This window comes from Urocitellus parryii, chromosome 14 (assembly GCF_045843805.1).
Source record: "Urocitellus parryii isolate mUroPar1 chromosome 14, mUroPar1.hap1, whole genome shotgun sequence".
NCBI classification, from domain to species: Eukaryota; Metazoa; Chordata; class Mammalia; order Rodentia; family Sciuridae; genus Urocitellus; species Urocitellus parryii.
In genome coordinates, this window is record NC_135544.1 from 49,137,579 (window position 1) to 49,164,770 (window position 27,192).

The 27,192-nt window shown below is 35.0% G+C and overlaps 1 protein-coding gene across 2 annotated transcripts in view; it reads right to left on the minus strand.

The window, feature by feature from the left end:
- Window positions 1–705: 705 nt before the first annotated feature.
- Window positions 706–27,192, minus strand: part of Ppp2r2a (protein phosphatase 2 regulatory subunit Balpha) — a 65,725-nt gene continuing 39,238 nt past the window's right edge. For both annotated transcript variants that reach the window (XM_026411599.2, XM_026411598.2), the window contains 7 exons: window positions 15,452–15,617; window positions 10,973–11,085; window positions 10,159–10,336; window positions 8,718–8,882; window positions 7,752–7,921; window positions 5,475–5,566; window positions 706–2,040 (listed from right to left, as the gene is read on the minus strand). In XM_026411599.2, coding sequence (XP_026267384.1) covers window positions 1,761–2,040; window positions 5,475–5,566; window positions 7,752–7,921; window positions 8,718–8,882; window positions 10,159–10,336; window positions 10,973–11,085; window positions 15,452–15,617 — 1,164 coding nt within the window. In that variant the 3' untranslated portion in view covers window positions 706–1,760. The remainder of the gene's footprint in view (window positions 2,041–5,474; window positions 5,567–7,751; window positions 7,922–8,717; window positions 8,883–10,158; window positions 10,337–10,972; window positions 11,086–15,451; window positions 15,618–27,192) is intronic.

Genomic DNA, 27,192 nt, shown 5'->3' on the forward strand with positions numbered 1-27,192 from the left:
TTGTGTGCTAAAAATGTTAACTTACAAGATATAATAATAATATTTGCATAAGTGTATAGGGAATTACGGTGGGACTGTTTGATCATTTTTTCATTGTTGAAGATGAGAACAGAACAATAAGTAGTGGAAATATAAGCACTCGAGTCCTCTACATTCATGGCTCTTATATTACTGCTCAACCAAAATATACGACCATTCTTTATGGATATAAATGCCTGCTCAATTCATCTTTTAAAAATAAAGTCCATTTTTTTCTTTCCATTAAAGCTTCTGCAGGACTGACAAAGGTACATTCCACCTATTAAAAACAGGGGTCCTTTTCATCTTTGGGTAAGGTGTCACCACTTAGGGAAAGCACAGTCACAGATTACTAAATTTTTATTTGAGGCAGCAGTTGGAGTCCATTAAGCACTTTTTGAACACTGTACCTTTAAAAAAGTTTTTCTTTAATGTAGCTTTGGGAAACCAAAGAAAAATATCTATGGCAAAGTACAACTCATTCTGATTTGACTGCAATAAAATACAAAAACAAAACCAAAAAATAGTGCAGTGTCAATTTAACCTATGGAATCATTCAACGTTAGTTTTCTGTTCTACTGTATGAATGAATAACAAAAAAAAAAAAAAAGCTTAACTTGTTAAAAACATTTTTAAGTCTTTGACTTAATATTTAATAAGGCAAAAATTAAATTAAGCACTATAAAAAGTCTTTAAAAATGAAGTTCTACAGATTTGGTTCTCATTTACAACAATTTCATTAACAGAAAATGGGTTAAGTATAGATACAATGTATCCAATACCCTCATAACTACAATAAAAAAACACTAGTAGCATTTATAGACCGAAATCCTTAATACCAATACGTATTCAAACCATGTTCAAACAGAACACCTCTTCTTTCCCCATGTAGAAGAAAATGTTACAAATAATTAACAAAATACCAATAAAACAATGGAAACCCAATTTCATTTCACTGTGCCCAAGGGTATGACACAAAATACTGGCTTAAAGAGGTAGATTTAAAAGAAAAAGAAAACCAGATTCTCCATTCTTTGTCACTTTTATTCAGTAGTAGTTTTTTTTTTTTTTCCTTATTTTCAGTGCCAGACATGGCAAGGAGTGATTACAGCCAACTGTTATTAGAACATTTGTTCGCAACATATACCCCCTTTATCACTGACCCCAAACTGACTCATTTTGTGTGTGCTTTCGTTCTTTCTTTCTTAATATACCACCACCAAGACTGGGTGGAAGGAGCAAGGGTAAGAGAGATGAAGGGGGAGAGTCCAGGAGGCCAGAGAGGAGGAATGCTACAAGCCACAGTAAGAATGAGCTGTATTTAATTTAAAAAAGGGAGAAGGGGTGTACCCAACAAATGATACAGTAATGAGGATACACAAATCCCATAGCATGACTGAAGGCTTTCACTGTGTTTGACGTCATCACAATGGAAGGCATAAAAAGTGGAGTAACTCAATGTTGATACAGTCCAATCTAGTCCATTAGGCAAGATGGTGCAAGAAGTCATTTAAATTAAAAGTGCCCTACCCTTACCTAAATGGCTAGCAGGCATGGAGAACACTACAATGATAACCCACAGAGTTTTCTCCATGTAGCTATAAAAATGTGTTGTCGAATGGCACACTGTCAAACACTGGAAAGGGGTGCCACAATGGACTTCTCTCTTTTATAGGTACGAATGCTAGATTCAACTATCTCAACTAAGCAGGAAGTGGGCTCTTCCGCTAGGAATGCCAACCCTAATTCACTTTGTCTTGAAATATATACAGATTGTTTGTAGTCGCCACAGCAATGATATTTTCCTTGGGGTGCCAGGCCGTATGAAGGATTTTCTTATTGAAGTCTAGACTGTCAACACTTATTTCATCTTTCTTTCGCTTGCCGCTTGCACAGACTTTGCGTGGCTTCAAAACCGTGCGAGGCTTATTGTTTTCTCGTGATGCTTCTAGAGTTATATCTCGCTTTGTGTTCCTGTCGAACATTCTGAAGAAATTATTGTAAGATCCAGTCATGACAACGCTGTGGAAGTAGAAGAGTCAGTCAAATAAATGAACAAAGGGCTGTGTATTTATTAAAATGGTTCATGATTAAACCTAATCCAGTACTCTACAGAAAGTAGCTACTTCAAGCAAAGTTGAATTAAGGAGGCTGCTAGCAAAACTCAATCACTGGAATAAGCCAGAAATATGAGAGTTAACTTGGTTCTAACAAAACTATAACAAAGCTGACAGATTCTCAAGTAAAACTTCTCTTAGTACTGACCAATCCAGCCAGCCAGCTGCTGTTTTTTTTTGGTACTAGGAAATAAACCCAGTAGCACTTACTCACTGAGCCACATCCCCAACCCTTAAAAAAATTTATCGTTAGCTCTTTTCAGATATACATGACAGTAAAGTGTATTCTGACATACACACATGCAGTATAAATAGGATCCCATTTTTGCAGTTGTATATGATGTGGCGTTTCCCTAACTATGTCTTCCTATATGAATATGGGAAATTATGTCCGATTCATTCTGTTCTTTCTTATCTGCCCCTGCCCCATGCCCCACTATCTGCCAGTCTTTATTTTTCATTCTGATACAGGGTTTCATTAAATTGCTTAGGGCATCACTAAATTTCTGAGGCTGGCCATGAACTTGTAGTCCTCCTGCCTCAGCTTCCTGAGTAGCTGGGAGTCCACATGTGCCAGCACACCTGGTCTGGTCAGCTTCATAAAGGAATAACCATCATGGGATTTCCGAATTCTATTCTTCTCTCAAATGCCTACAAATAACTATTCATAAAAAACCAATGCTTATTTTATGATATAAAGTATAAGCTATTTAACTTGTCCCAATGTACATCTAGTTCAGATAATATTTTATGAATGCTTATGATAAATTTGCTCCTGAGAATATCAAGAAAGTAGCATATGATATTTTTATCAATAGAAAATCATTTCAGAGGTGGGGTTGTAGTTCAGTGGTTGAGCGCTTGACTCGCATGTGTGAGGCACTGGGTTTGATCCTCAGTACCACATAAAAATACTAAAAAAATAAAGATATTGTGTCCATCTACAACTAAAAAAAGAAATTAAAGAATAAAGAAAACCATTTCACCTATACCAATAGAAACGTTTAAAGGAAATAAAAGTATTGTGTCCACCTAAAAAAAATAAATACTTGAAAAAAATATATAAGTTCAAAGGGGTGACAAGTACTTTGCTTGCCCAAGACACTCCCGCACTATACCTTTTTGGGATATTAGGGTCTCATAACGTTCCTGAGGCTGGCCACAAACTCACTATCCTTGTGCCTCAGATTTCTGAGCTGCTGGGATTAAAGATGGGCACCATCACCCCCAGCATCAAGACACTTTCTTGTCACTTCTATTTGATATCAATCACTGCTCAACATTCACCAAGTATTCTCAAAGGCAAAAATTCACAAGTGTGAAACCCTTAGTAGTTTGGAAATAAAGGTCCATTGATTTAAAAAAGGGGGGGGGGGGTGTACTACTACTCTAGTACCACTATTATGTACTACCTCCTTCTCACAGGTTCAAATTATTACTGTAAGTGAAATGATAGGATACTACGGATTTGTTCAAAGTTATACTTATCTCCTACATATAAGGGACTATTATTATTATTATTGAGAACAATTTTAACCAATCTGAAGTTGGTGCCATGTCCCTGAAGATAATGAACTGTTATTGCTTTTAAATGATTTACGTAAATGAGACTGGTATCCCCATATTCTCTGAATTTGTGAAGTTTCAATGGATTAAAGACACTGAATCTTTGGCTCTTTTTAATTTAAAAGGAATCACCAGGCCAGCATTTTTGTGACATCCCTGCCAAAAATGTATAACCTGAATTTAATCATGAGAAAACATCAGAGAATCTTCGATTAAGAAACACTCAAATGAAGAACTGTTCAAGAACAAAGAATACAACTACATACGACAAATAAATTTAACATAGGATCCTAGAATATGTGCTTTACCAGATTCTTTGCTAAAGGACATAACTGAGAAAACTCGTAGAAATGTAAAGAGATCTGTGGATTAGATGACCGTACTGCATCAACGTGAGTTTCTGCTTTACATGCCTGTACTGTCAGTTTGTAGGAGTGTGTATGCCTTTAGGAAAGTCATTACATAAATTCAGAGGTAATGGACTTTGCATGTGGTGCTTATGTAAAACTGGTGCAAAACTAAAATGTGACAAATTAATGTGCACCCACTGCCCCCACTTCATGAGGAAACAGGTACATCATACTCTATTACATCAGTACCTCCTTTCTCTTCAAATCTGTCTATTCCCAACACCCCCTTTTCCCACTTTTCCTTTTTTCTGACACCTCAGATTCAGTAGTGGCATTCCAAGTGTTTACTTATTTCTACCAACAGAATTCTCTGCTTAGTACAGCCAAACTAACATTGGAACTCACGCCAAAATCAGAAGAGTATAATATAAAAACCAGACAAAAGGTATCTGTTCCAAGTACTACTACCCTTGGTAATACCTTATTATGAAACTTGAAACACATAAAGCATCTATGATAAAACTACTATCAAATAAAATACCTCTACTTTAAATACAAGTTTTAGAAATTATGTTTTAACTGGAACACATTAAGTGATAATACAGAAGATTGAAAATAAGACTATTATTTAAACTTTGGAAATAATGACATACATTTCGATGAAATAGCAGCTAACCTCCTGCTTCAAGCCCCCAAGTAGGCGGGACTACAGGTGTGTACCACCTCAGCCAGTGAGAAAAGTGATTTATCTGGTTCATAAAAGAAAAACACCTGAAGACATCCAAATAATAATTTAGATAAAACCATTTGTTGCAGATGTTTTGTTCCATATTACTAGTGAAATCAACACTTAATTTTTATCATAGTATTGCTATGTTACATCTAAAATTACTAAATTTACTTTAAATTTCCCTTGGTGGAAAATGAAGTAATCTATGTTAACTTAAAAAAAAGTTGGTCAAGAGGGCTGGGGTGGTGGCTCAATGGCAAAGCACTTGCCTGGTATGTGTGAGGCCCTGGGTTCGATTCTCAGCACAATATATGAATAAATAAAATAAAGGTCCATTGACAACAAAAAATATTAAAAAAGAAAAAGTTGGTCATGCTGGACACAGTAGCGCATGCCTATAATCCCAGCGTCTTGGGAGGCCGAGGCAAGAGGATCATGAGTTCAAAAGCAGGCCTCAGGAAAGGCAAGGTATTAAGCAACTCAGTGAGACCCTGTCTCTAAATAAAACACAAAATAGGGCTGAAGATGTGACTCAGTGGTCAAGTGCCTGAGTTCAATCCCTAGAACCGCCCTCCCCCAAAATTGGCCATCTTTTTTAGCTAATATGTCAATTATAATATGAGGTATGCAATGGCAAGTTTCTTTCTAATAAAATTCCTATTAGAATAAGAGATTCAAATTAAAATGAATTACCTGTCAGATCCATTCCAACAGCATTCAAATTTGTCAAATATGCAGTCATTTTCATACAGTGAACAGAGTTTACTTCTGAGGTATTCATGAACCTGGGGAAAAGACAAAACAGTTTACCTAAAGAGCCTATGCACTCAAATCAGGAAAATGAATTTAAAAGTCTCTATTTAAAAAAAAAAAAAAAAAAGGTACACACACCCCTAAACATCTTAAATCTCAGTACTCTTGGTAACAATAATAGCAGTGTTTTAAAAGCCTTTTACAAAATACAAATCGCCTTTTAGGGAAGCACATTTTCCTGTAGTACAACAGGGAAAAACTCCCTCTGGCATGCCACATGTATCCTGAAATGCCCGACTAAAACAGAAAATATTTGGAAACGGAAGAGACTAAGAAAAGAACACAAGAGCAATATGTGATCATCCCTACTTGTTTTTCAGTCCACTAACTGAAAAACACTGATAAAACACTGCTTACTTCCTTTAAAATGCCATTTTCTGGGAATAGATTTAAACTTGGGCTTATATTTTTAAGTAAATTCATATGCTAAGCACAGTGCAGTGAAGCCTTGGTTTGGTTATTAGATGTGCATCACTCCATATTACTTACACAATGTCAAAAGCTAATTAAAATGTATCTGTTTTTGAATTCCATATTTACTGATATTTGAAAAAATATGGAAAATAAGAAGATTGAGAAACATGATACATTTCAATATTAATATTGCTAAATTAACAAAGAAAATACCACAGTATTTGTTGTGATTAGAGGGAAAAAAGGAGACTTATTGACTATTCTTTTTACTGAAATAGAATAATAAAGTATACTCTAAATCAGAATTATGCTTTCCACAACCTAATCTTAACTTGCAACTCTTGTGGGTTTAGGATTGAACATGGGTAACTAATGTGAAAAAAATGAAGATGAAAGTATCCCCCAATCACATACAACAGAGCAAAGCAAGACTGTACAGATTCAAAAAAAATTTATGAATTTATATAGGCTATATGTGCATGAGGTGACACTGAATTATTAATCCAATTTAGCATTGGCAGGAATTGGGAAATCAGGTAACACATCTGCTAAGTTACTGTGATTCAGCACATTTTACAATGCATGTAGTTTGTACAATGTTGCTCACCAAATGATTCAAGAGTATGAAGCTAAGATCCAAATGAATAATCCTCAATGGGAATGGGGAGATGCTAAGGTTAACCAGGAGATACATTAACCTTTGCAGTTACACAAACGTAAAGAATTAGCAAAATTCTTGGGTACTGGAGATTGAACCCAAGAGCACTTTACCACTGAGCTACAATCTCAGCCTTTTTTATATTTTGAGACAGGGTCTTGCTAGGTGGCCTAGGCCGTTCTGTAATCCTCCTGCCTCAGCCTCCCACGTGGCTGGGGTTATAGGGTGGCACAGTGCTGGCACCCAAATTTATTTTGAAAACAAAGCAGTACTTCACATCTTTGCTTCTGTTTCAATGTAGTGTTTTATTTTGAAATCTGAAAGACCATCACTGAGAATCTTGAGTGGTTTATATGTCTGTCAAAGGATACTTAGTCTGAGAAATTCTGTTCTTTGATTTTTATTGGGACTGTGTAACATAAAGAGATCATTATAACCTAGGTATTCTTAGGCAGCATTAAGTGTCTTCTACACTATTATAGTCCAGGGCATAACAGGTTTCTGTTGGCCTCTGCCCCTGCTGGGCTGTGCACTTCATTTCTTATCTCTGGTGGAGGGCAGATGAGTAAAGGGTAGTGGCTGGCTGCCTAGAAAAGAATCCTGAACTGATAATCCATAATAAGCAATTCCTAAGCCATCTTTTGAGCTTTCAAGCCCCTTTCCTTTAGGTCAAAGACAGTATACTTCCAGCCTACAAGACACTTGAGTCATGCAACTAGGCACACCAAACTGAAGCTCTCCACATGTTCCCTAGCCACAGCTTATACAACCCTATCAGGACTATACTGCCCAGACCTTAATAAAGAATGCAGCTTCCTTCCCACATAATATCAGCACACAAAGTTGACAATATTGAACCAAACAGATAATAAAACCACAATTCAGTGGCATTGGAAACACACATAGTATAAACACACACACACACTTAACATGAGGAAAAGCAACATATCCATGGGTCTCTGAATGGAAAATCTAATGGTTAACACACACAGTACATTCGGATTATCACATAGTAAAAAATCCTACTCTATGAACACTTCCAAGTAAATAAGGTAGATGCTCATTGAAAGAAAAAACTCAAATACCTGGTATGTTTCCACAGGCCTGTTTTCCATATTTAAGTCCCAAATTTTGACCGACAAATAGTCTCTAGTCATCATATAGCGACCACTATGGCTGAATTTTACATCAGAAATAGAAGAGATGATTTCAGAAAAAAATGACCTGTTACTGGGGTCTTCAGGTTCTTCAAACACTAAAAACAAGCCAAAAATATGAGAGAGAGATATAAAAGTGCAATATGAACAATATTCTGACTTGAACAAATAATTTTCTGAACAACCATTCATAAACATTCTAAGAATGAAGTAAAAAAATCACAAGCTAATAAAAAACTGACGATTCTTTATCAGATGATTTTTTTTCCTTTCTGGCTTTAATATGAAAGTAGTAATTCCCCTAAAAGTTTAAGAAAATGACATACATGATTGAGGGGATTGTTATTAACTAGGGATTGAACCCAGGGGCTCTTTACCACTAAGTTACATTTCTAGCCCTTTTATTGCTGGGATTACAGGCATGTGTCTGACAAAAATGGCCTGATATTGAAAGATGAAGATTCAAAAGTGTATGCTTCCAAAGTCATATGGCTAATTTAGTAGAACCAGACCCACCTGAGACCTGTGACTTCAGTGTACCAGACTGGTATATTCTACAAAATACCTGACTCTACCTATATCATCAAGGTGAAAAACATGCCATCTTCACCCATCCAAATTTATACTAGGATTTTTCTTGTAGCGATGTAAAATTATTTTCATAATAGCCTGTTAGGAATTCCTGAGTTTTAACAACACTGAACTACAGGATAAGAATATTGCAACCCCTTATTTTTTTTTAAGCCAAACTATGCTTTTGCATATTAAGGAACAACCTGTGTAACACCTTATGGAGTCAGGCAGGTTACCAGAGTACAGGAGGCTCTGGACACATATGACTGAGGTGAGTTCCAAATACATTAACTGCTATTAAGAAAGATAAAATAAACTTACGTTTAGAATGCCTATCACAGAGGGCAGATGCCCTCATGTCACATAACCGAATAGTTCCTTTACTGCTGCTGTACACAAATGTGTTACAGCTATTTGGATGGAATTCTGCTGCTGTGATGACTTCTGTGAGCTCTTCCATATTGGCAGGCTTGATATCCACAATATCTAGATAGGATTTTATTAAGGAATTTTCACTTGAAAAAAAAACTGGCAAATATAATTCTGCACATCTCAAATCTAAACTGAATTCATAAATCTAACAATAAGTATTAAGTCTGAATTGCAGCCTACTCTTGTGTGAGTATAGATCCCAAAAGTATTAGAACTTTTAATGCTAAAAACCAAATAGCTCTCAGGAACAACAGGCAAATTTTAGTTTGTAGAAGTCTTCCCAATTATGATACAAATGCCAAAAATTGTAAAGGAAAGGCCAAGAAATTTGTCTTCACAACTATTAGAGAATACCAAAACACACACCTCAAGAGAGTAAAAAAGGGATATTATTTCTCAATCAACTCAATATAAAAAAAAAGTACTTTAAAGTATGTATACATATAAATCTAGGGGGAAAAATGGAAAAGAATAAAAAGAAATACAAATACAAGTGACTGAATATAAAAAGATGCCTGAATCAACTCATTTAAAAAAAAAAGAAAAAGTCTCTTTTTAAAAAATATTTATTTTTAGCTATAACAATATTTTTATTTTTATGTGGTGCTAAGGATGGAGCCCAGTGCCTCATGCATGGTAGGTGAGCGCTCTACCTCTGAGCCAAATCCCAACCTGACAAAAGACTTTTTCTCAAAGACTGGTAAAGACACAGAAAAATAGGCTCTTCTATACTATTGATAGAGTATGAATTATGATAAAGATTTTTTAATTTTTGAAACAATAAATTATTTGAAAAATATATAGACAACTACCACTGATCAAGGTTTAAAAAAGAAATACATTTCTATATTTATATCTATATTATATGAATGTGCACAGGTATATAGGTTGATATATCACATACATGTATACAGGAAAATTTCAGGAGGTTGTTATAAAGAGCAAAAATAGGGTTTGGATAACTTCTTTTGACATTATATCATCTTTCATCATAACATACATGAATTTCCTTTTCCAAAATTAATAAAAATATTTTTATAATTAAAATTTCAAATATAATACTCAATAATCTTTTCAACCAAAAACTCAATTATTATAAAACCAAATTCCTATTTTCATACATACAAATCTCTTAAAATTCCATGAATCAATTTTGAAATCAATTCATCAATTCCCCTGTGTTGTCACTTAAATACATGGAAAAAATAAGATGCCACCTATATTAAAAGATATATTTTAAAAAGAAATCAAATATATGAAATAAGATGAATTTAATATGGGCATAATATGCTTTCTTTACCAAATACCAAAACCAAAATAAAGTGGATACTAAAACTTCTGTCTGTAATTTCCAGATGCCAAAGATTAATCCGCAAATCATCAGCAGATAAATAAGTTTCATAATCACTATTTATAGAAATTGAGTTGATGTGGTATGTATGAGCATTGGCAAATATTCTTCGTGGACTAGCCTCGACCATTAGATCCATAGGTCTAAAGACTGGCACCTGTCAATAACACATGAAAAAAAAAAAAGCAGAATTTACAGTATGTTCATTAAGCAGTGAAAGTTCAGAACACTTCATTATTTTAGTTTGTGAGAACATAAAATAGCAATAATATTACAGACTTAAAAAGGAACTGATGCTGATCTTTTCAATTTGAAATGGGAATAAAAAGAAAACAATGTGGACAATTTGCCTTCTTTGTTTCAACCATTTACTTGAAAGATACTAAATATTTGTGGTTCAAATTAATGAGGTAAAAAAAGAAATTAAATCATAGCACATAGTATTATTAAGTTACAACTAAAGCATATAGTCCCTTTGCACTTTTTTCATCTCTGAAGAAAAAGGAATCTTCAAATTTAATCTTGGACATTCCAACTATGAAAAAGAGCAGTGGTAGAGTATAAAACATGCCCTTGTGTTTTAGTCCTAGTTCTGACCCTGACTACAACAAGACCTCTGTTTAGTTCAGTTTCTATCTTTAAATGAGAGTAACTCAATGTCTTACCTTGTTACAGAATTGCTGGTGGGGGCTGAGAATTGTAATTGCAGTTATTCCTATTCTGTTCAGAATCTAGGCTATACGTGGTATGAACATAAAATCCTATCCATCTGAATCATTTTTTAAGTACTTACTCGTAGTGTAGTAACTGTAGTAGGATCTCTATACCTTCCATCTTCCTCTTTCAAGTTATAGCCTTCTGGTCTTTTATCCCTTTCACTGATTTTCCATAATTTTATTGTTTTATCTGAGGAGAGAATAATAAAAGTCCTCAAAAATAAATGATACTAATAAATAATTTTAAGAGATAACTTTACATTTCACCCAAAAGATTTTTTTAAATCCTTTATCTAATAAAAATTCTAATTATCATGTAAAAAAACATACACAAAAATTACAAATTTATATATTAATGGCAATCATACAAATTCCATGTGCTATTCAAGTCAAGCCACAGCCAGATCTCAATCCTTTAAAGAATTAAAACTACATGGTAGAGGCTGGGGGCTGTAACTCAGTGGTAGCGCACTTGCCTCACAGGTGTGAGGCCCTGGATTGGATCCTCAGCACCACATAAAAATAAATAAATAAAGATATTTTTTAAAAACTACAGGGGAAAAACTGTATGTATGTAAACACATCTACATATACACATAAATAGGTATACAAATATGCTCAGTATCTAATTCAAAAAAATCAAAGAGAGTGAACGATAAACTTCCTTCACATTGCTTATTATTTACAACTGGAATGGCAAGGCATCTCTTCCTCAGTCCATTCTCTAAGCATATCTTATCAAAGATCCACAGATTCCTTCATAGCCCTGGATGCCTCCATTTAAATATGTCTTTCCCCTGTGTCAGGGATTCCTAAGTGTGAAACAGCTCCCCAAAACAAAACCAAAAAAAAAAAAATTGATTGATTGAAAGCATATGACCCAATTCCTTCAAGACAAAATTTCTGAATAAACTTTACAGTTATCTTGTCCCCTCTCCCCTTCCCCTGACCCAAGACACAAAAGACTGAACTCAAGGCCTTGCGCATATCAAAGAAGTGCTCAGCCACTGAGCTAAATCCCCAACCCCTAAAAATAAACTTTTATTTTGGATTTCAGTTTAGATTTAGAAAAAAGTTGCAAAGACAGTAGTATTCCCATATACCCTTCCCCCAGATTGCTCTGATGCCAGCATCTTGTGCAACTTTGGTAGGTTTGTCAAAACTAGGCTTCCCTAACACACAAGCACATCCCCCTCCCCAGCCACACACACACTCTATTCTTTGGAAGTGGGTCATTAAGTTCAGTTCACACTTAGAGCCATTTTATAAAAGCAATGCAAAAACAATTTCTAGAGAGAGATACCAGTGAATCTCTAGCCTGGTAATCTTTATTTCCTTTGTTTTAAAGAGTGTTTGTTCCTGTAGATGCCCTTCTCAAAAACAAAACAAAACAAAACAAAACAACAACTAATTATAGTAGCCTATAATCTATTCCTTCTAAATTCTATGTAATCTTGTTTACAATTCTCTTGCAGCTAAGTTCTATGTGTTTCCTATGTACTATTTAGTGTGTATATTTATATAATTTTTTAACATGTAACTGTTTTTTTTTAAGTTATATATGAACACAATATTTTTATTTTGTTAACTTATTTTTATGTGGTCTGAGAATTGAACCCAGTGCCTCACATGTGAGAGGCAAGCACTCTGCCACTGAGCCACAACCCCAGCCATATTTATATAATTTAGACAGAAGTACTGCCTAAATTCTATATTCTGGGACAAATAAATATCTGAAATCACTGATAATAAAGATGACAACCCTATTACCCATCCCTACAGCTGTCTTATGGCCTGTTTAAATGATCTTTAATGACAATCCAGATTTTTAAAAATTACAATATACTTTATCAAACATTTAGAAGAGATGAAATTAGTTATGTTCCTTGCAGTATTACAGGGGGGAAAATACCCTAAAAACAAACTACCTAAAGACTTGAAAGATTATGTAAGATCTTTCAAGGAGAGGATTTTTAGATTCTCAATGAGATCTGCTCCTTCCATAACTTCCACTAAAACTGCCAAATAATTAAAAATTCTAGAAGCCCAAAGTCTCTGGGGTCCATCTGCCAAACACAAAGAGAGCAGAGAAACATGCCACCAAGCCCTCCTTTGTGGGAATGCAGCTATTGTCTAAAACTCAAAAGCTTTGAAAACAACCTACTTCTGAGTGCAATTCGCTAATATTTGTATATTTAAGACTCATGGCCAACAAGCTGGTCAGATATTTTTAAAATATGGAGGCATAAAAAAGGAATCAGAGAAGGTAGGTATGATGGCATACACCTGTAAACCCAGGGGCTCAGAAGGCTAGGGGAAGAGGGTTGCAGGTTGACTGTAAGCCCCGTCTCAAAATAAAAAAATAAAAAGGGCTGGGGATATGATTCAGTGGTTAAGGGCAGCTGGATTCAATCCCGGTTGTGTCCCCCAACCCCACACACACATCAGAGAAAGGCAAAAGATGGAAAAAAAAAAAAAAACCATTTGAATTTTAGGTGAGTTCACTATATCCCATAGTAGTAGTTTTGAACTTATTTTTATGACTATAAAGACCCCTTACACTGGGGTATGGAGTGGGTATTATGCTAATTCTCACAGAAAAAAACCACACAAAATAAAGATCTCACTCAGATTTATCAAATGTTATTTCTCCTGACCTGCATTTTTGTCCTTTTAAATAATTTCAGATGTAGCTTAAGTCTTACTCCTTCCTCTATCCTTTCTGCATCCTATCACCCAGGCACAACAGCTTAGAAAATGCCCATGCCAAGTTTATCCTCCCACCTTGATCCTATTTTTTAAGTACTACTTTTAGCACACGCACAAACAAAATAATGCATTCTCAATTTATTTGTGTTTTATTTGGAATTCATCAAGATAAAAATTTACAATGTACTCACTATATAGTGCCTTCAGATAATTTGTAACACTAGTCAAAAACTTTGCAAGTTTAAATTTATGTACTAAATCTATTTGGGAGATACTGTTAATAAAAACTACAGAGTCATACACTACTGATCCAGCCACTGGAATTTCTAGCGGCGTCTCTCGCCACTGAGTTTTTACAACATTTAGGGTCTAGAAAGGCTCATCTGGTGATTATGTTTCCAGAGGAGCACAACAAAGGCTCTACAGAACACATGTAGACATAAAAAGAAGTGAAGGATAGTTAAAATTTAATCCACATGAGTTGAAATGGCATTTGCTTCCAAATAACAAGGAAGAAGTATTGACAACTGCTGAAACTGGAAGACAGGCATGTGGGCTTCATTATACTATTCTCTCTACTTCAGTCTACACTTACAACTTTCTTTTGTAAAAAATAAAATGATATAGTCTATAAGAAATGAGCTGTCAAAAATTATTATGAATATTCCAATACTTGATGACCGCAACTGCTATTCTACTTTTCAAACTAGGAATCTGCATTATTTTACATCAATGAAAGTGAGTCTTAGAATAATTTACTTTACCATATATATTAAAACAAAAAAAATTAGAAGCCAACACATAACAGAAGTAAACGTACTACTTCCACCTATGATGCCGTGAGTTAAAGGCTTTAGTTACTTTATTTTTAGTGAGAGGACAATGCAGTTTATGTGAAAAGAGGGAGAGGCAGAAGATACAGATTCAACAGGCTGATATAGAGAACTCTGATAAGAAAAATGGTTCCCTAAGAGGAGGTAAAATGGCATCAGGAGTTGCAATATTTTGTTCACCACATTTCTAAGATTTCAGTATAAAAAGGCTATGAGGCATAAACTGGATGAAGGGGCATTCAATGTCGTCTAGCATGTTACCGCAGAAGCCACTTGAGTTTATACTCTGCAAACGATGAGGTCTAGGTGCTAGAATTTCTCCTATTAATAGCAAGGGGGCTGAGAAAATGAGATGTTTCTCCCAACCCTTGTTCCAGTCTCAAAAAAGATTTAAAATTTAAAATCTAAAATTCTAATATACTTGCTATCTGGTTTCTGAAATATCTCCTCAAATCACTGTAATGACTCTCTTCACAGCCAAGATACCACGGGTAAGCCAACAGTGATTTATAGGGAAAAAAATACAAAGGAACAAAAGGAAATTTTCCAATACTTAACTTGTCATAAAGGGCTTCAAATTGTAGAGTCAACTCTAACCAGCATACAATAGAACTTAGGTACACTTAGAAAGGAGGAGGAAAGGAAATTAACATACTCCTTATGTAAGCAAAGTTGTTAAATTTAATACAATAATACTATAATACAGACATTATCATCTCTAGTTTACTGATGAGGAAAATTCAACTGAGTATTAGTAACTTGCACAAAGCTACGAAGTTGAACAGTGACAAAAATAGCACCAACCTAACCCAATGGTGAAGCAGCTTGTTATTTTCACTACAAATGGGACATGCATTAAATAACAACTGGTACTCGAGAATCTAAAAATGGGGGGGGGGGGTAAAGTTTCTTAATGTCTCTCACAGAGAACTCTTATGAATCCTCATGGAAAAGGTGAGTAGCCCTTTGGGACTGATTCAAGCAGTAGGCATTGAAGAGGAGATATGCACTTACCATTGGTAGACAATAAAAACTGAGCAGCATTTTTCTGGGGTAACCACCTAATTTTGTTGATCTTTTCTTCTATTTCTAAACTTTTCAAGTAGTCAAATTCTGGTTCATGGCTCTGGAAGGTGCTGTAAACATTATATTCTCCTCTGCTATGAGACTGTATTTTGTTCTAAAATGAAAACAAAAATATTTGGATCATTGTTGATTAATATTTCAAAATAATATGTAATCAATTTCAACACATCCTGCAAATTCTGGATATTCCATTAGTTAGCTTTATCTTAAATACAATTATATTCTGTTTTCTTCATTTAAAGGTCGTCAAGGAATAAATAAGAAAGCTTTGAGGGGGGGACTAAAGCTCAATAAATAAGCTTCATTCAATAGGAAAGGAGTGGATTAATCAAATTGCTAATTTACAATTACACATTAGATAGTCTGGAGTCATACTGATAAAAGCAACAATCCTGAACATCTATAATTACGAAGTTTATCGAAAAACCAGATTTTTTTTTTAAAGCTTGCTCAGAAAAAGCAGGCTGAGGCTATACTTTGTCTACCTTAGGGAGTCAATTCCTACCTGTTATTTAATGTTTTTTCCCTTATCCTTATTGATGCCTGTGTCTTTGGATTATTTCACTGCTGAAAAGCCTTAAGAGTTCTCAGAAATGCAATGACCTCATTGCATTTATGTGAAAAGAGGGAGGCAGAAGATACAGATTCAACAGGCTATCCCAAGACCACTGTTACACAGAACATGGCTACTGATTAAATATACATTCAGCATTAGCCAGCAACGCCCTTCCCATCCCACCAACAAGTGCTTACCCTCCCTTAAACTACCCTTCTTATAAGCCTTATACATACTGATGATTTATTTCATTTAGTATCAGCTTGAAAAAATATAATTTAAATTGTTTGATAAGGGTACTACTTGTAAACTTTTTCAGTTAACACTTAATACCTCAGTAAAAAATGAGAATTATAATAATGTTTACAATTTCATCTTCTGAATACATAATTAAATAGCTGATCAAAAAAAAACTGTTCAAAAAAGAACCAATGGAAAAATAGTTTAAAACAAAAGAATAACTGGTTACTACTGATGGACCACTATTTTAAATAAACATGAGTTATCAAGTGAATTGCTTAAGCTCACTCATCAGCATTTGCCTATTGTGTCTGAGGCCCTGAGTTCTATCCCAGGCACCATTAAAAAAAAGAAGAAGAAGAAGAAGAAGAAATCCTATTATTAGTCTCCATATCAAAAGAAAACCTTTATTAAATTAAGTTTCAGGTTATTTTTTTCCCCAATAACTTGATGATCTGGATTGCTCATTCATGGACACAATTATATTGGAGTCCTTGAATAACAGTATCGATTATTAGGGAGTAGGTTTGCTGACATTAATACAAAGTGTACCACAGAACTTAAGCCACCTTGGAGATTTGCAGGGAGTAATAAAAATCATATTCAGAGTTTTGGTCTCATTACCATACTTACACTCTATATTAGATCACCTAATATCTAATCCATTAAATATATACACTTAATATCACTTCAGAAGAAATGCTGTAAATTTTACACCTAAAATTACTCACCCAGTCTCACAAGATTTTTCATTATACACTAAAAAACTGCAATATATTAAGCAGCAATTCAATTTTTTATATAAATATTCTGTTTTGAACTTTGTCTTTTCATTAAACACTTACTAAACACTTGTCTAAGGGACTATTGTTTATAGTACCATGTTAACTAAGATCTAGGTGGGACAGAGATTTAACACAGAATCCCCACCTTCAAATAACTTGCATAAGTTAAACTTGAGTCAAAAGCAAAAACTGATCAAGGTCCATACAACTCAGGTCACCAATGTAAAGAGCAAGGGCGAAACATACAATATATTTTTGGAATAAAGAAAGTACAATGTATGAAAATATGTTCAGAAACAAAAGAAGAAAATCCTTCTGAAAACTCAAGAACAGCGGCATGGGTTGAACCAAAATCTCAAGGAGTTGGGCAACTGCAATGGACTGCAAGAAGCACCATCTATTCACAACAGGAAACAAAAATACATCACACAAGGAGAAATTTGTGTCTAAAAAGTTGAAGGATGTCTCTCCTCTCCTGAAACACCAGTAAAGTTAGAGAAGAATTCCTAACATACCCATAGGACAAAGACTAACAGCAGAGATGACAGGAGCAGTAACAGAAAACAGATGTACAGCAGACTGGGAGAGCTGAGCCCTCAGCCAGCATAAGACTTTCCTACAACTTGGCCAGGGGCTTTTAGATTATAATGACCAGGACAGCATTGTTCTCTGCATGAATCAAGTATCGTGAATGAATGTGAAGAAAAACAATCTTGTGTGTTCAACACTGTGCCACTCATACAAGACATCACAGAAATCAAAGAAGTTTTCTGGGTTTTGTTTAAGAAACATAAACTCTTACATCACAGAGGATCACAACACTTTTTAGTGGTGAAGTGGATTACTTGGGATTGATCCCTGGGGTGCTTTACCACTGAGCTACATCCCCAGCCTTTTTTGAGACAGGGTCTCACTAAGTTGCTGAGGGCCTCCCTACGTTGTCGACGCTGGCCATGAACTTGTGATCATCCTGTCCCAGGCTCCCAGGTTGCTAGGATTACAATCATGTGCCACTGTGCCCAGCCCAGTCCTATTTACTTTGAGACAATCTAGATATTTGTTATATGAAAAAGTACTAGTGTTCTGTGTATTTTTCTAAGTATGTTTAGTTAATGATGTTAAAAATACACCACATACACAGTGTAGCCACTATGGAAAACACTATGCAGCCACTATACAGAGGTTCCTTAAAACAAAACAAAACAACAGAACTACCATAGGGCAACAGGACAATGTCTTTCATGTATAAGAAGTCTTTAAAAACCCTTAGGAAAACTATTAACATTTCTCCTAAAAGATGCCAAAGGTCATAAACAGAGAATTCACATAAAAATGGTTAGCAGATATGCACATATGACTACATTAGTAATCAAAACTAAGTAATAATGCCCTCCTCCCCTTTCTTGTGATGCTGGGAATGTGAACCCCTGGCCTCACCTGTGGTAAGCAAGTGCTCTAACACTGAACCTTTTTCATTTATTTTGAGACAGGGTCTTGCTAAATTGCACAGGCTGGCCTCTGACTTGGTTCCTCCTGCCTCAGCCTCCCAAGTAGATGGAATTAGAGGCGTGCACCACTATGTCTTGTTGTTTCTTCCCCTTAAACTGACAAAAAAAAACGTAAAACATGATAATGACTACTATTGTAGTGCTGGAAGAATGAACAAAAATCATATACTAGAAGTACATGCTTACATAGCTTTTCTGGAGGACATCATTCCAAAGTTTGTTTGTTTATTTATTTATTTTTTGAGAGAGAGAGTTTTTAATATTTATTTTTTAGTTTTTGGCGGACACAACATCTTTGTATGTGGTGCTGAGGATCGAACCTGGACCGCATGCATGCCAGGCGAGCACAATACCGCTTGAGTCACATCCCCAGCCCCCCAAAGTTTATTAATATTAAACGCTTTCAAATATTAGTAATTTTAAGTCAGTGTGATCTACTGAAAAAATAACATGTGCAAAGATGTATGAATAATGATGCAATAAAGACCCAAATGTCCAGAAGATCAAGTAAATTCTATGATACTATAATCAATTAAATCCATACTGCAGATCAATGGCTCACCATTTTAATCTCTGTGAAGTGCTTCCTTCTGTCTTCTGCCAACCCCCAAACTACATGCTTATTAAACCCTGTCCCTGAAATTATAAAAACAAAGTGTTCCTCCCAAGTACACACTTTGTTGTATTCAAGGTTCCAACAAAACAAGCCATATATCAATCTGAGAAAACATGAACTTTTTTTGGTGGGGGTGATGGGGAGGGATTGTACTCAGGGTGGAAAAGTACGAGGGATTGAACTCAGGGGCGTTCGACCACTAAGCTACATCCCCAGCCCTATTGTGTATTTTATTTCGAGACAGGGTCTCACTGAGTTGTTTAGTGCCTCGCCATTGCTGAGGCTGGCTTTGAACTCACAATTCTCCTGCCTCAGCCTCCAGAGCCTCTGGGATTACATGCCCAGCTATAAGTTTTGAGTTGTGAAATATAATTAAATAAAAAAAATTTTCCCTGAGAAAAATCAGCCTTTTTCACACACAAAGGTCTTTATTCATGTAAAGGAATGATTTAGGTTTTTTATTCTTGAAGAAAAAAAACAGTAACTAAAGGGGGAAAGAGGCAGTCTCAAAATTTTTGGTTGAAGTATCAATTTTTTAATTCCCTAAAAGGCATTTACTGACTATGGAAGAGGTCATTCATAATAGCAACTATAGGCTGAGTACTACAGGTTGAGTATCCTTATCTGAAATGCTTGGGGAACCAAAAATGTTTCAAATTTCACACTTGGGTATATACAAAATAAAATATCTTGGGGTTAGGATTCATGTCTAAACACAAAATTTGTTTCATATATACCTTATACATGGAGTTTAAGATAATTGTGCCAGGCAAGCACTCTACCACTGAGCCACAACCCCAGCCCTTGTGTGCATTTTTTTAGTATGAAATACCACATGAGGTTGGGTGTGAAATTTTCTGCTTGTGGTATTGTGTTGGTGCTCAAAAAGTTTTAGAGTTTAGAGCATGTTAGCTTTATCATTTTAAGACTAGGGATGCTCAACCTATATTTTAAAGTCTGAGGATTAAATCTCTTTCTCATTAGATATAACTATTAAAGATTTTTCTGTGATTTATAATTAGTCTCATACCAAATAAAGGTGCCCCCCCCATTTTATAACCAGCATCTAGCAGTGTGAATAATTATCAAGTTATAGAGAATTAACTTTTATTTACTTAACTAGCATTACCTAACTTAGAAGCATTACCTAACTTTTTAAAGTCTCAAATTTATAACAAAATCAGGACATAGATAGAAAGCATAAATGTTTTCTTATTTTGTTATATAAATTAGATTTGGCACACAAATTGTTACTGCTTCCCAGTCAAAGTAGGCAAAGCTATGGGCTGAGAATAAGGACATGTGGGGATCTGGTATCAGAGTTAAGTAATCCTGTTGCCTGAACTAAATTTTTTTTTTTTTTTACTGGTAAAAGGAGACTGCATTCCAGAGTTCTGCACTTTGGGCTCATGGATGACTAACCCTCAAAGATCCATAGAATGAAACTAGGGATTTCATGAATGTGGTAGAGGTGGGGGTAAATTTTCATATTCATATTGCTGAAATCCAACATTTCCTCTGGTTATGGCTGTAGGCAACAAATCACAGTATTAAAGTGTTCTAAAATATTTTTGAACTTTTTTTGTAGTTGTAGATGGACACAATACCTTTACTTTGTTTATTTTTAATGTGGTGCTAGGGATCAAGCCAGTGCCTCACACATGCTAGGCAAGTGCTCCCACTGAGCTTAGCCCCAGCCCCTTTTTAAAAGATTGATAAATAAATTTCAAGATGGCTTCCTATATAATCTCATGTATTTTATGTGATTAGAAGTTCACAAAATTTACCGGGCTCTCCAAAGAATCCACAGAAAGGTTAAGAACTTTTGCAAAAATTAAAACTACCCTGAGATTTAATCTCACTACAGTCAGATGGTGATTATCAGGAATACAGGTAACAATAAATGTTGGCAAGGATGTGGGGGAAAAGGTACACTCATACATTGCTGGTGGTACTGCAAATTGGTGCAACCACTCTGGAAAGCAGTATGGAGATTCTTCAGAAAACTTGGAACAGAACCACCATTTGACCCAGTTATCCCACTCCTCTGCATATACCCAAAGGACTTAGAATCAACAAACTACAGTGATGCAACCACATCAATGTTTATAGCAGCTCAATACACCATAGCTAAGCTATGAAACCAACCTAGGTGTCCTTCAATAGATGAATGGGTATAGAAAATGTGGTACATATACACAGTGGAATATTATTCAGCCATAAAGAAGAATGAAATTATGTCATTTGTCAGTAAATGGATGGAACTAAAGGCAATCATGCTAAGTGAAATAAGCCAATCCCAAAAAACCAAATCCCAAAATCCCAAAAACCCGAATGTTCTCTCTGATAGATGGATGCTAACACACAATTGCAGGGGTAGTGGCAATAGGAAAGACAGTAGAATGAATCGGATGTAACTTTTTGATGTTCATATATGAATACACAACCAGTGGTAACTCCACACATCATGTACAACCATAAGAATAGGAAGTTACACTCCACGTATGCATATGTCAAAATACATTCTACTGTCATGTATAACTAAAAAGAATAAAAAAAAAATATTAAATGGGGGAGAAAATCTCTGCAAAACCCTATAAATTCCAGATTTTAAATTCTGTAAAATGTACCATATGCATATAAAGTTCAAAACAGGCAAAACAAATTCATAGCTTGATTTGGGAGGAGAGGGTATAGGAGATACAGAGGGCAAAAGGCAACTTCTGGAGTGCTGGTAATATCCCACTTCTTGATTCATGGGAGAGTTACTCAAGTATGTTTTATTAACAATCATGAATTACACACTTAGGATTTTGTGAGCTTTTTAAAAAAATGTTATGTTCCATTCTTAAGAAAGCTGTTTTGAAGTATTTTAAATATAAGCATCAAGATGCATTTTGGAACTTTTTTCATTATCTTGGTACTGTAATAAAGACAATTTTAACCTATTCTATTAGGTGACATTTTCAAAAGGCTTTTTAAAAAGCTGAAGTGATGAGGTTACATAACTGCGCCAAATTCTGATTTTGCAATTTGGAGGAGGAGTGTGGGAATCTGCATTTTAAATACATGCCCCAGATATTCTATTGTTTTACGTTCTGAAAAACATGGCCTTGGCTGATGGATGAATGAAAAATAAAAAGATGGTCAAAACCTTGTAGCTGGAAAAATAATCTTACTTTGTAGATAGGAACTCTGATTTGAAACAAAGTGTAAGGGCGTTTTCTTTAGTTTCTCATGTATTCTCTCTACAATATTCCTGACAAATTAGGGGATCTATCTCTTGTGAATTTATTCCTACATACAAAATAAATCAATCTCTTTTTCTTCATGAAGCCTTAATCATCAAAGCTCTATTTGTATTCTCTTCCCTTTAGCCTAGATCTCTCCAATCATTCTTCACGGACCTTGCTACATCTGCTATTCTGATTAATACATAGGAAAAACCATGCTAAGTGAATACTGTCACATTACCTGGAAGCAGATTTTGTTCTTACACTTAGATAAATATCAAACTAAGTCAACATCTTTTGTATAAATGATACTGGATTTTGCTTAACTGCATGTTGACTCATTCTAAGCTTTCCAAATTATTTAGGAAGGATGTCAGCATATTAATAATACTTGTTATCTTTTGTAATGAACAACATGCTTTCTTTTTTTTTTTTTTTTTTTTTGTACTGGGGATTAAACTCAGGGGCATTCAACCACTGATCCACATCTCCAGCTCTATTTTGTATTTTATTTAGAGACAGCGTCGCACTTAGTTGCTTAGTGCCTCACTTTTGCTGAGGCTGGCTTTGAACTTGTGATCCTCATGCCTCAGACTCCCAAGCCAATGGGATTACAGGTGTGCGACACCACACCCAACTGAACATGCTTTCTTAAGGGTACTTCGTTATCCTGTTAGGCAATTTTGGAAATGTCCCAAAAGATAACAAAAGAGCATAGCCAGGCACAGTGGCACATGCCTATAATTCCAGCTATTCATGAAGCTGAGGTAGAATTGTAACTTAAAGGCCAGAGTGGGCAACTTAACACTGTCTCAAAATAAGGTGAAAAAGTCTGGGGATATATGTAGTTCAATGGCAGTGTGTTTGCAGTGTTTGCCCAGCATTGCAAAACAGAACAAAAACATAATAAAGAGAGAAGAAAATTCAAGAAAGTTACCAGCACTCCTAGAAAAAGGGACTCAAAGATCTTACATGAATCAAAAAGAATATAAAAAGAAACTCAAAAAGGAACTTTACCCACCTAGACTTTCTCCTCAAGCCCAACTCTCGCCCCACACTTATCTTACTTATCTCTAAAAACTAAAGCACATATTTTACAGCTCTTCAAGTGTCTAAAAATTGCATTAATATTTACATTAACAAAAAGGAAATATTCCATCATCTCTTTTTTGTCAAAAGCTATCATAAATGGTAAAGATAAATGAAAAAGAGTCACCCATTTCAGCACATGCTCTAACAACACTGGCTTATTTATCACAATTTTAGACTTACTGATCACATGATGGCTGTGACTACCTCAGGGAAAGCTCTCTGGCTTTGTGCCTCCATTTCCTCACATACCCTGTTCTACAACAGAGAATCTGTGTAATGCATTTATTATTCAATAAAATACTATTAAATGGCAGTCAAAATATTAAGCAATTATCAGTCTGAAATATACTTGAACTGAATGAAGAGCCACTAAATAACTACTCAGTTTCTTCACATTTTGGTTTGGGGACAGATGTACAGGCAGTAGAAGCAGAACACAGATGGACATTCGATGGGATGACATGGAAGGAGACCTGCTATTTCTGAAGGATGAAACAAATCAGAAAAGATGGGTTAAAAGATGTTGAAATCGGATGTGCCAAGTTCTCTGGTAGAGTGTTTGACCTCTTCTTAAGTAAGGGCACTAAAAAGAGTGGTGAAGATATTTTGGTCCCCAGTAAAGTCAAGTTTATCAAGGAATCTCATCACAGGTAAAAGGATAAAGTCACAATGATCAAACACCATTGTATTATATCATTACCAGAGACTAAGAAATACCCACGGGCCAGGTGGCAGCGTACACAATAGTGTAACATTAATAGCTAATCTAGGGCTGGTGTCATGGCTCAGCGGTAGAACACTGCCCTAACATGTGGGAGGCCCTGGGTTCTATCCTCAGCACCACATATAAATAAAGTTATTAAAAAAAAAAAATTCAAGACTTTTAAAAAAAATAGCTAATCTAAAAATTAGAGACCCAAATTCTAATCCCAGAACTGTGTCACTAAACTAAATAATATAACTTTGTTATATAACTATTCCTGAGATTGAGCTAAAGAATAGGAAGATCATCTGTAAGTTTCTTTCCACTTTTCAAGCTACCACTATTTCAGATATATAGACGTGAATTCGTAAAATTTTGCCCAACAATTAGAGGCAAAGTGTGTAAAGTCCACACAATTATAACCAATGGCATTCTGTAGACAACAGCTTATTAGAAACTCTTGGATGTATTAAGACATGGCTTTAAAATGTGGAAAATTAATTAGGTAAAAATACATTAAATCAATTACTAACAAGATTAAGTTTGGGGGGGAAATCCAACCATTACCATTATTGTTATTTAATCTATCACTAAAAAAATATATTTGTGTTAATTAATTTTAAAAATATATGCTACTTAACTGAGGTTCTACACAATGATTTTAATTTTTTGCAGTGCTGGAGATGGATATTGGAGCCATACTAAGATTAGGCAAGTGCTCTACCAATGAACTACCCCAGCACCACCTATTTTGAATTATTAAAAAAGATTAAGGATGACAGATACACATAAAGGAAGCCTAATTTTTCTTACCAGTGACTCTTCCCCCAAAGTAAATCATTCTGCTCATTTCTTCTTAAGAGAGTATGTATTTGACATATTAGCATTTTAGAATCTTCAGTGGGATTTCAGTAAAGAATCACAGGAAATGTTTATTCTTTCTTTGGGGGGGGGGGGTCAGAGGAGGTACTGGGGATAGAATCAGAGGTGCTTTACCTCTGAGCTACATCTCCAATCCTTTTTATTTTGAGACAGGGTCTGACTAAATTGCTAAGACAGACCTTAAACCTACAATTCTCCTGCTTTAGCCTCCAGAGTTGCTAGGATGTGTGCCACCACTCCCAGCAGAAATTATTATTTTTTCAATATAAAATTTTGGGCCTTATTTTCTAACACAAGTAAAACTGAGCAACTTCAGTAACATGTTGCATCTTTAATTTCGAACTAATATAATTGACAATCTTTAGGAAAACACTGAACTATTATTTTGATTACACCTATTGAACCTATTATTAAAGAAAAATTTGACCCATTTTCCTTAAATTCTAGCCATTTTTTTTCACATCTGGTTTGACTTTAACACACTTCCACCTACTGAAAGTGAAAATGACTTCATTCTCAAGTTAATTTTTAATCCAGACAGCTTATATTTTAAAATAACAAAGTGAAACAACCTCAACGAAAATAAAGACTCTCTCTGAAATCCTCAGAATGTAAAACCTGTGTATTATCCTTTGAGATTAACCAAAGGTAAGCAAAATTAATTTATAAAAGCTTTTCTCTAAGCTCCTTTCTTTAAAACAAAGGCTAACTGTAGAGAGCTATTAACACATTCAATGGACTGGGGTTGTAGCTCAGTGGTAGATCACTTGCTTTGCATGGGTGCGTAAGGCACTCAAATCTGTGGCTCAAGGGGTAGCGTGTTCGCCTGGCATGCATGGGGCGCTGGGTTCGATCCTCAGCACCACATAAAAATAAAGATGCTGTGTCCACCGAAAACTAAAAAATAAATATTAAAAAATTCTCTCTTAAAAATAAACAAACATATAAACAAAGATATTGTGTCCACAACTAAAAAAATATTTTAAAAACCCAAACAAAACCAAAAAAAAAAAAAAAAACACTTTCAAGGGCAGAGAACGTCTATAGGAAGGCCTGCTCTACACTAGAATAAAATTAACACATTTTGGTTATCTAACAAAAAAGGCAGCAAAAAACATTGAAAAGACTAAGCATGTCAGAAGTTCTGGTTTCTGGTTGTTCTATTTAAATCCTAACTTTCTCACTTGCAATAAAGGGAAATTGTAATGACCTCTAAGGTCCCATTTCAGCTCTTCAGTATTTCAAGATACCTACGGTCAAGTTTTTAGTTGCTTGAAAACAGTAACAGAAAACTAATTACCCACTTCCCACCAGACCATTCTTTGTCAAGCAAAGCTTGAGTCTTATTTATCTTATTCTTCCAACCAAAAAAAAATTAAATTAAAAAATAAATAAATAAAGGAGACATATTTAGTGTTTGTGCATCTTCTAATCAGACACTATTAATCATTTCTTTTAAAATTAAATTACCTACCTCACTGGGGTGTTGTGAGGATTAATTCATTAGTGTTTGTAAAGCACTTTGAGATCCTCAGGTCAAAGGCGCTATAGAAGTGCAAAGTAGTAGTATTATTACTAGATTCTTTGCTTATTTAAGGAATTTCACAATCCTTTAAAACCTGTGTTGATTTAGACATCTATTTGTAAAAATCTATTATTTATCCATATTACTTTAAATTCTTTTTTAATATTATAGATAGACAGGGGTAGATGTTTCATAACAATTAATTTTAAAGGTCAAACTCTAATCTACAAATGGAGGGAGAGTTGAGGAAAATCCAGTGTGACAAATTTTGTTCAGCATAAAATTTTAGTAAGAGACCCTGTCAATCAGTGTGCCTAAGGTGAAAAACAAAGCAAAACTGCACTTTAATTATGGATTCTACAATGAGAAATTCCTTTCTTTAAGAGGAAAGGAAACAAATCCAATCAACTCACTTTAAAAAGCTAACACTGCCCTTGTAAATTATTTACATGCATATGCGTGCAATTGGCATTTAAACCTTTACATTTAAATCACATACTAACAGTTTTAGTATGAGCTAATATCAAAA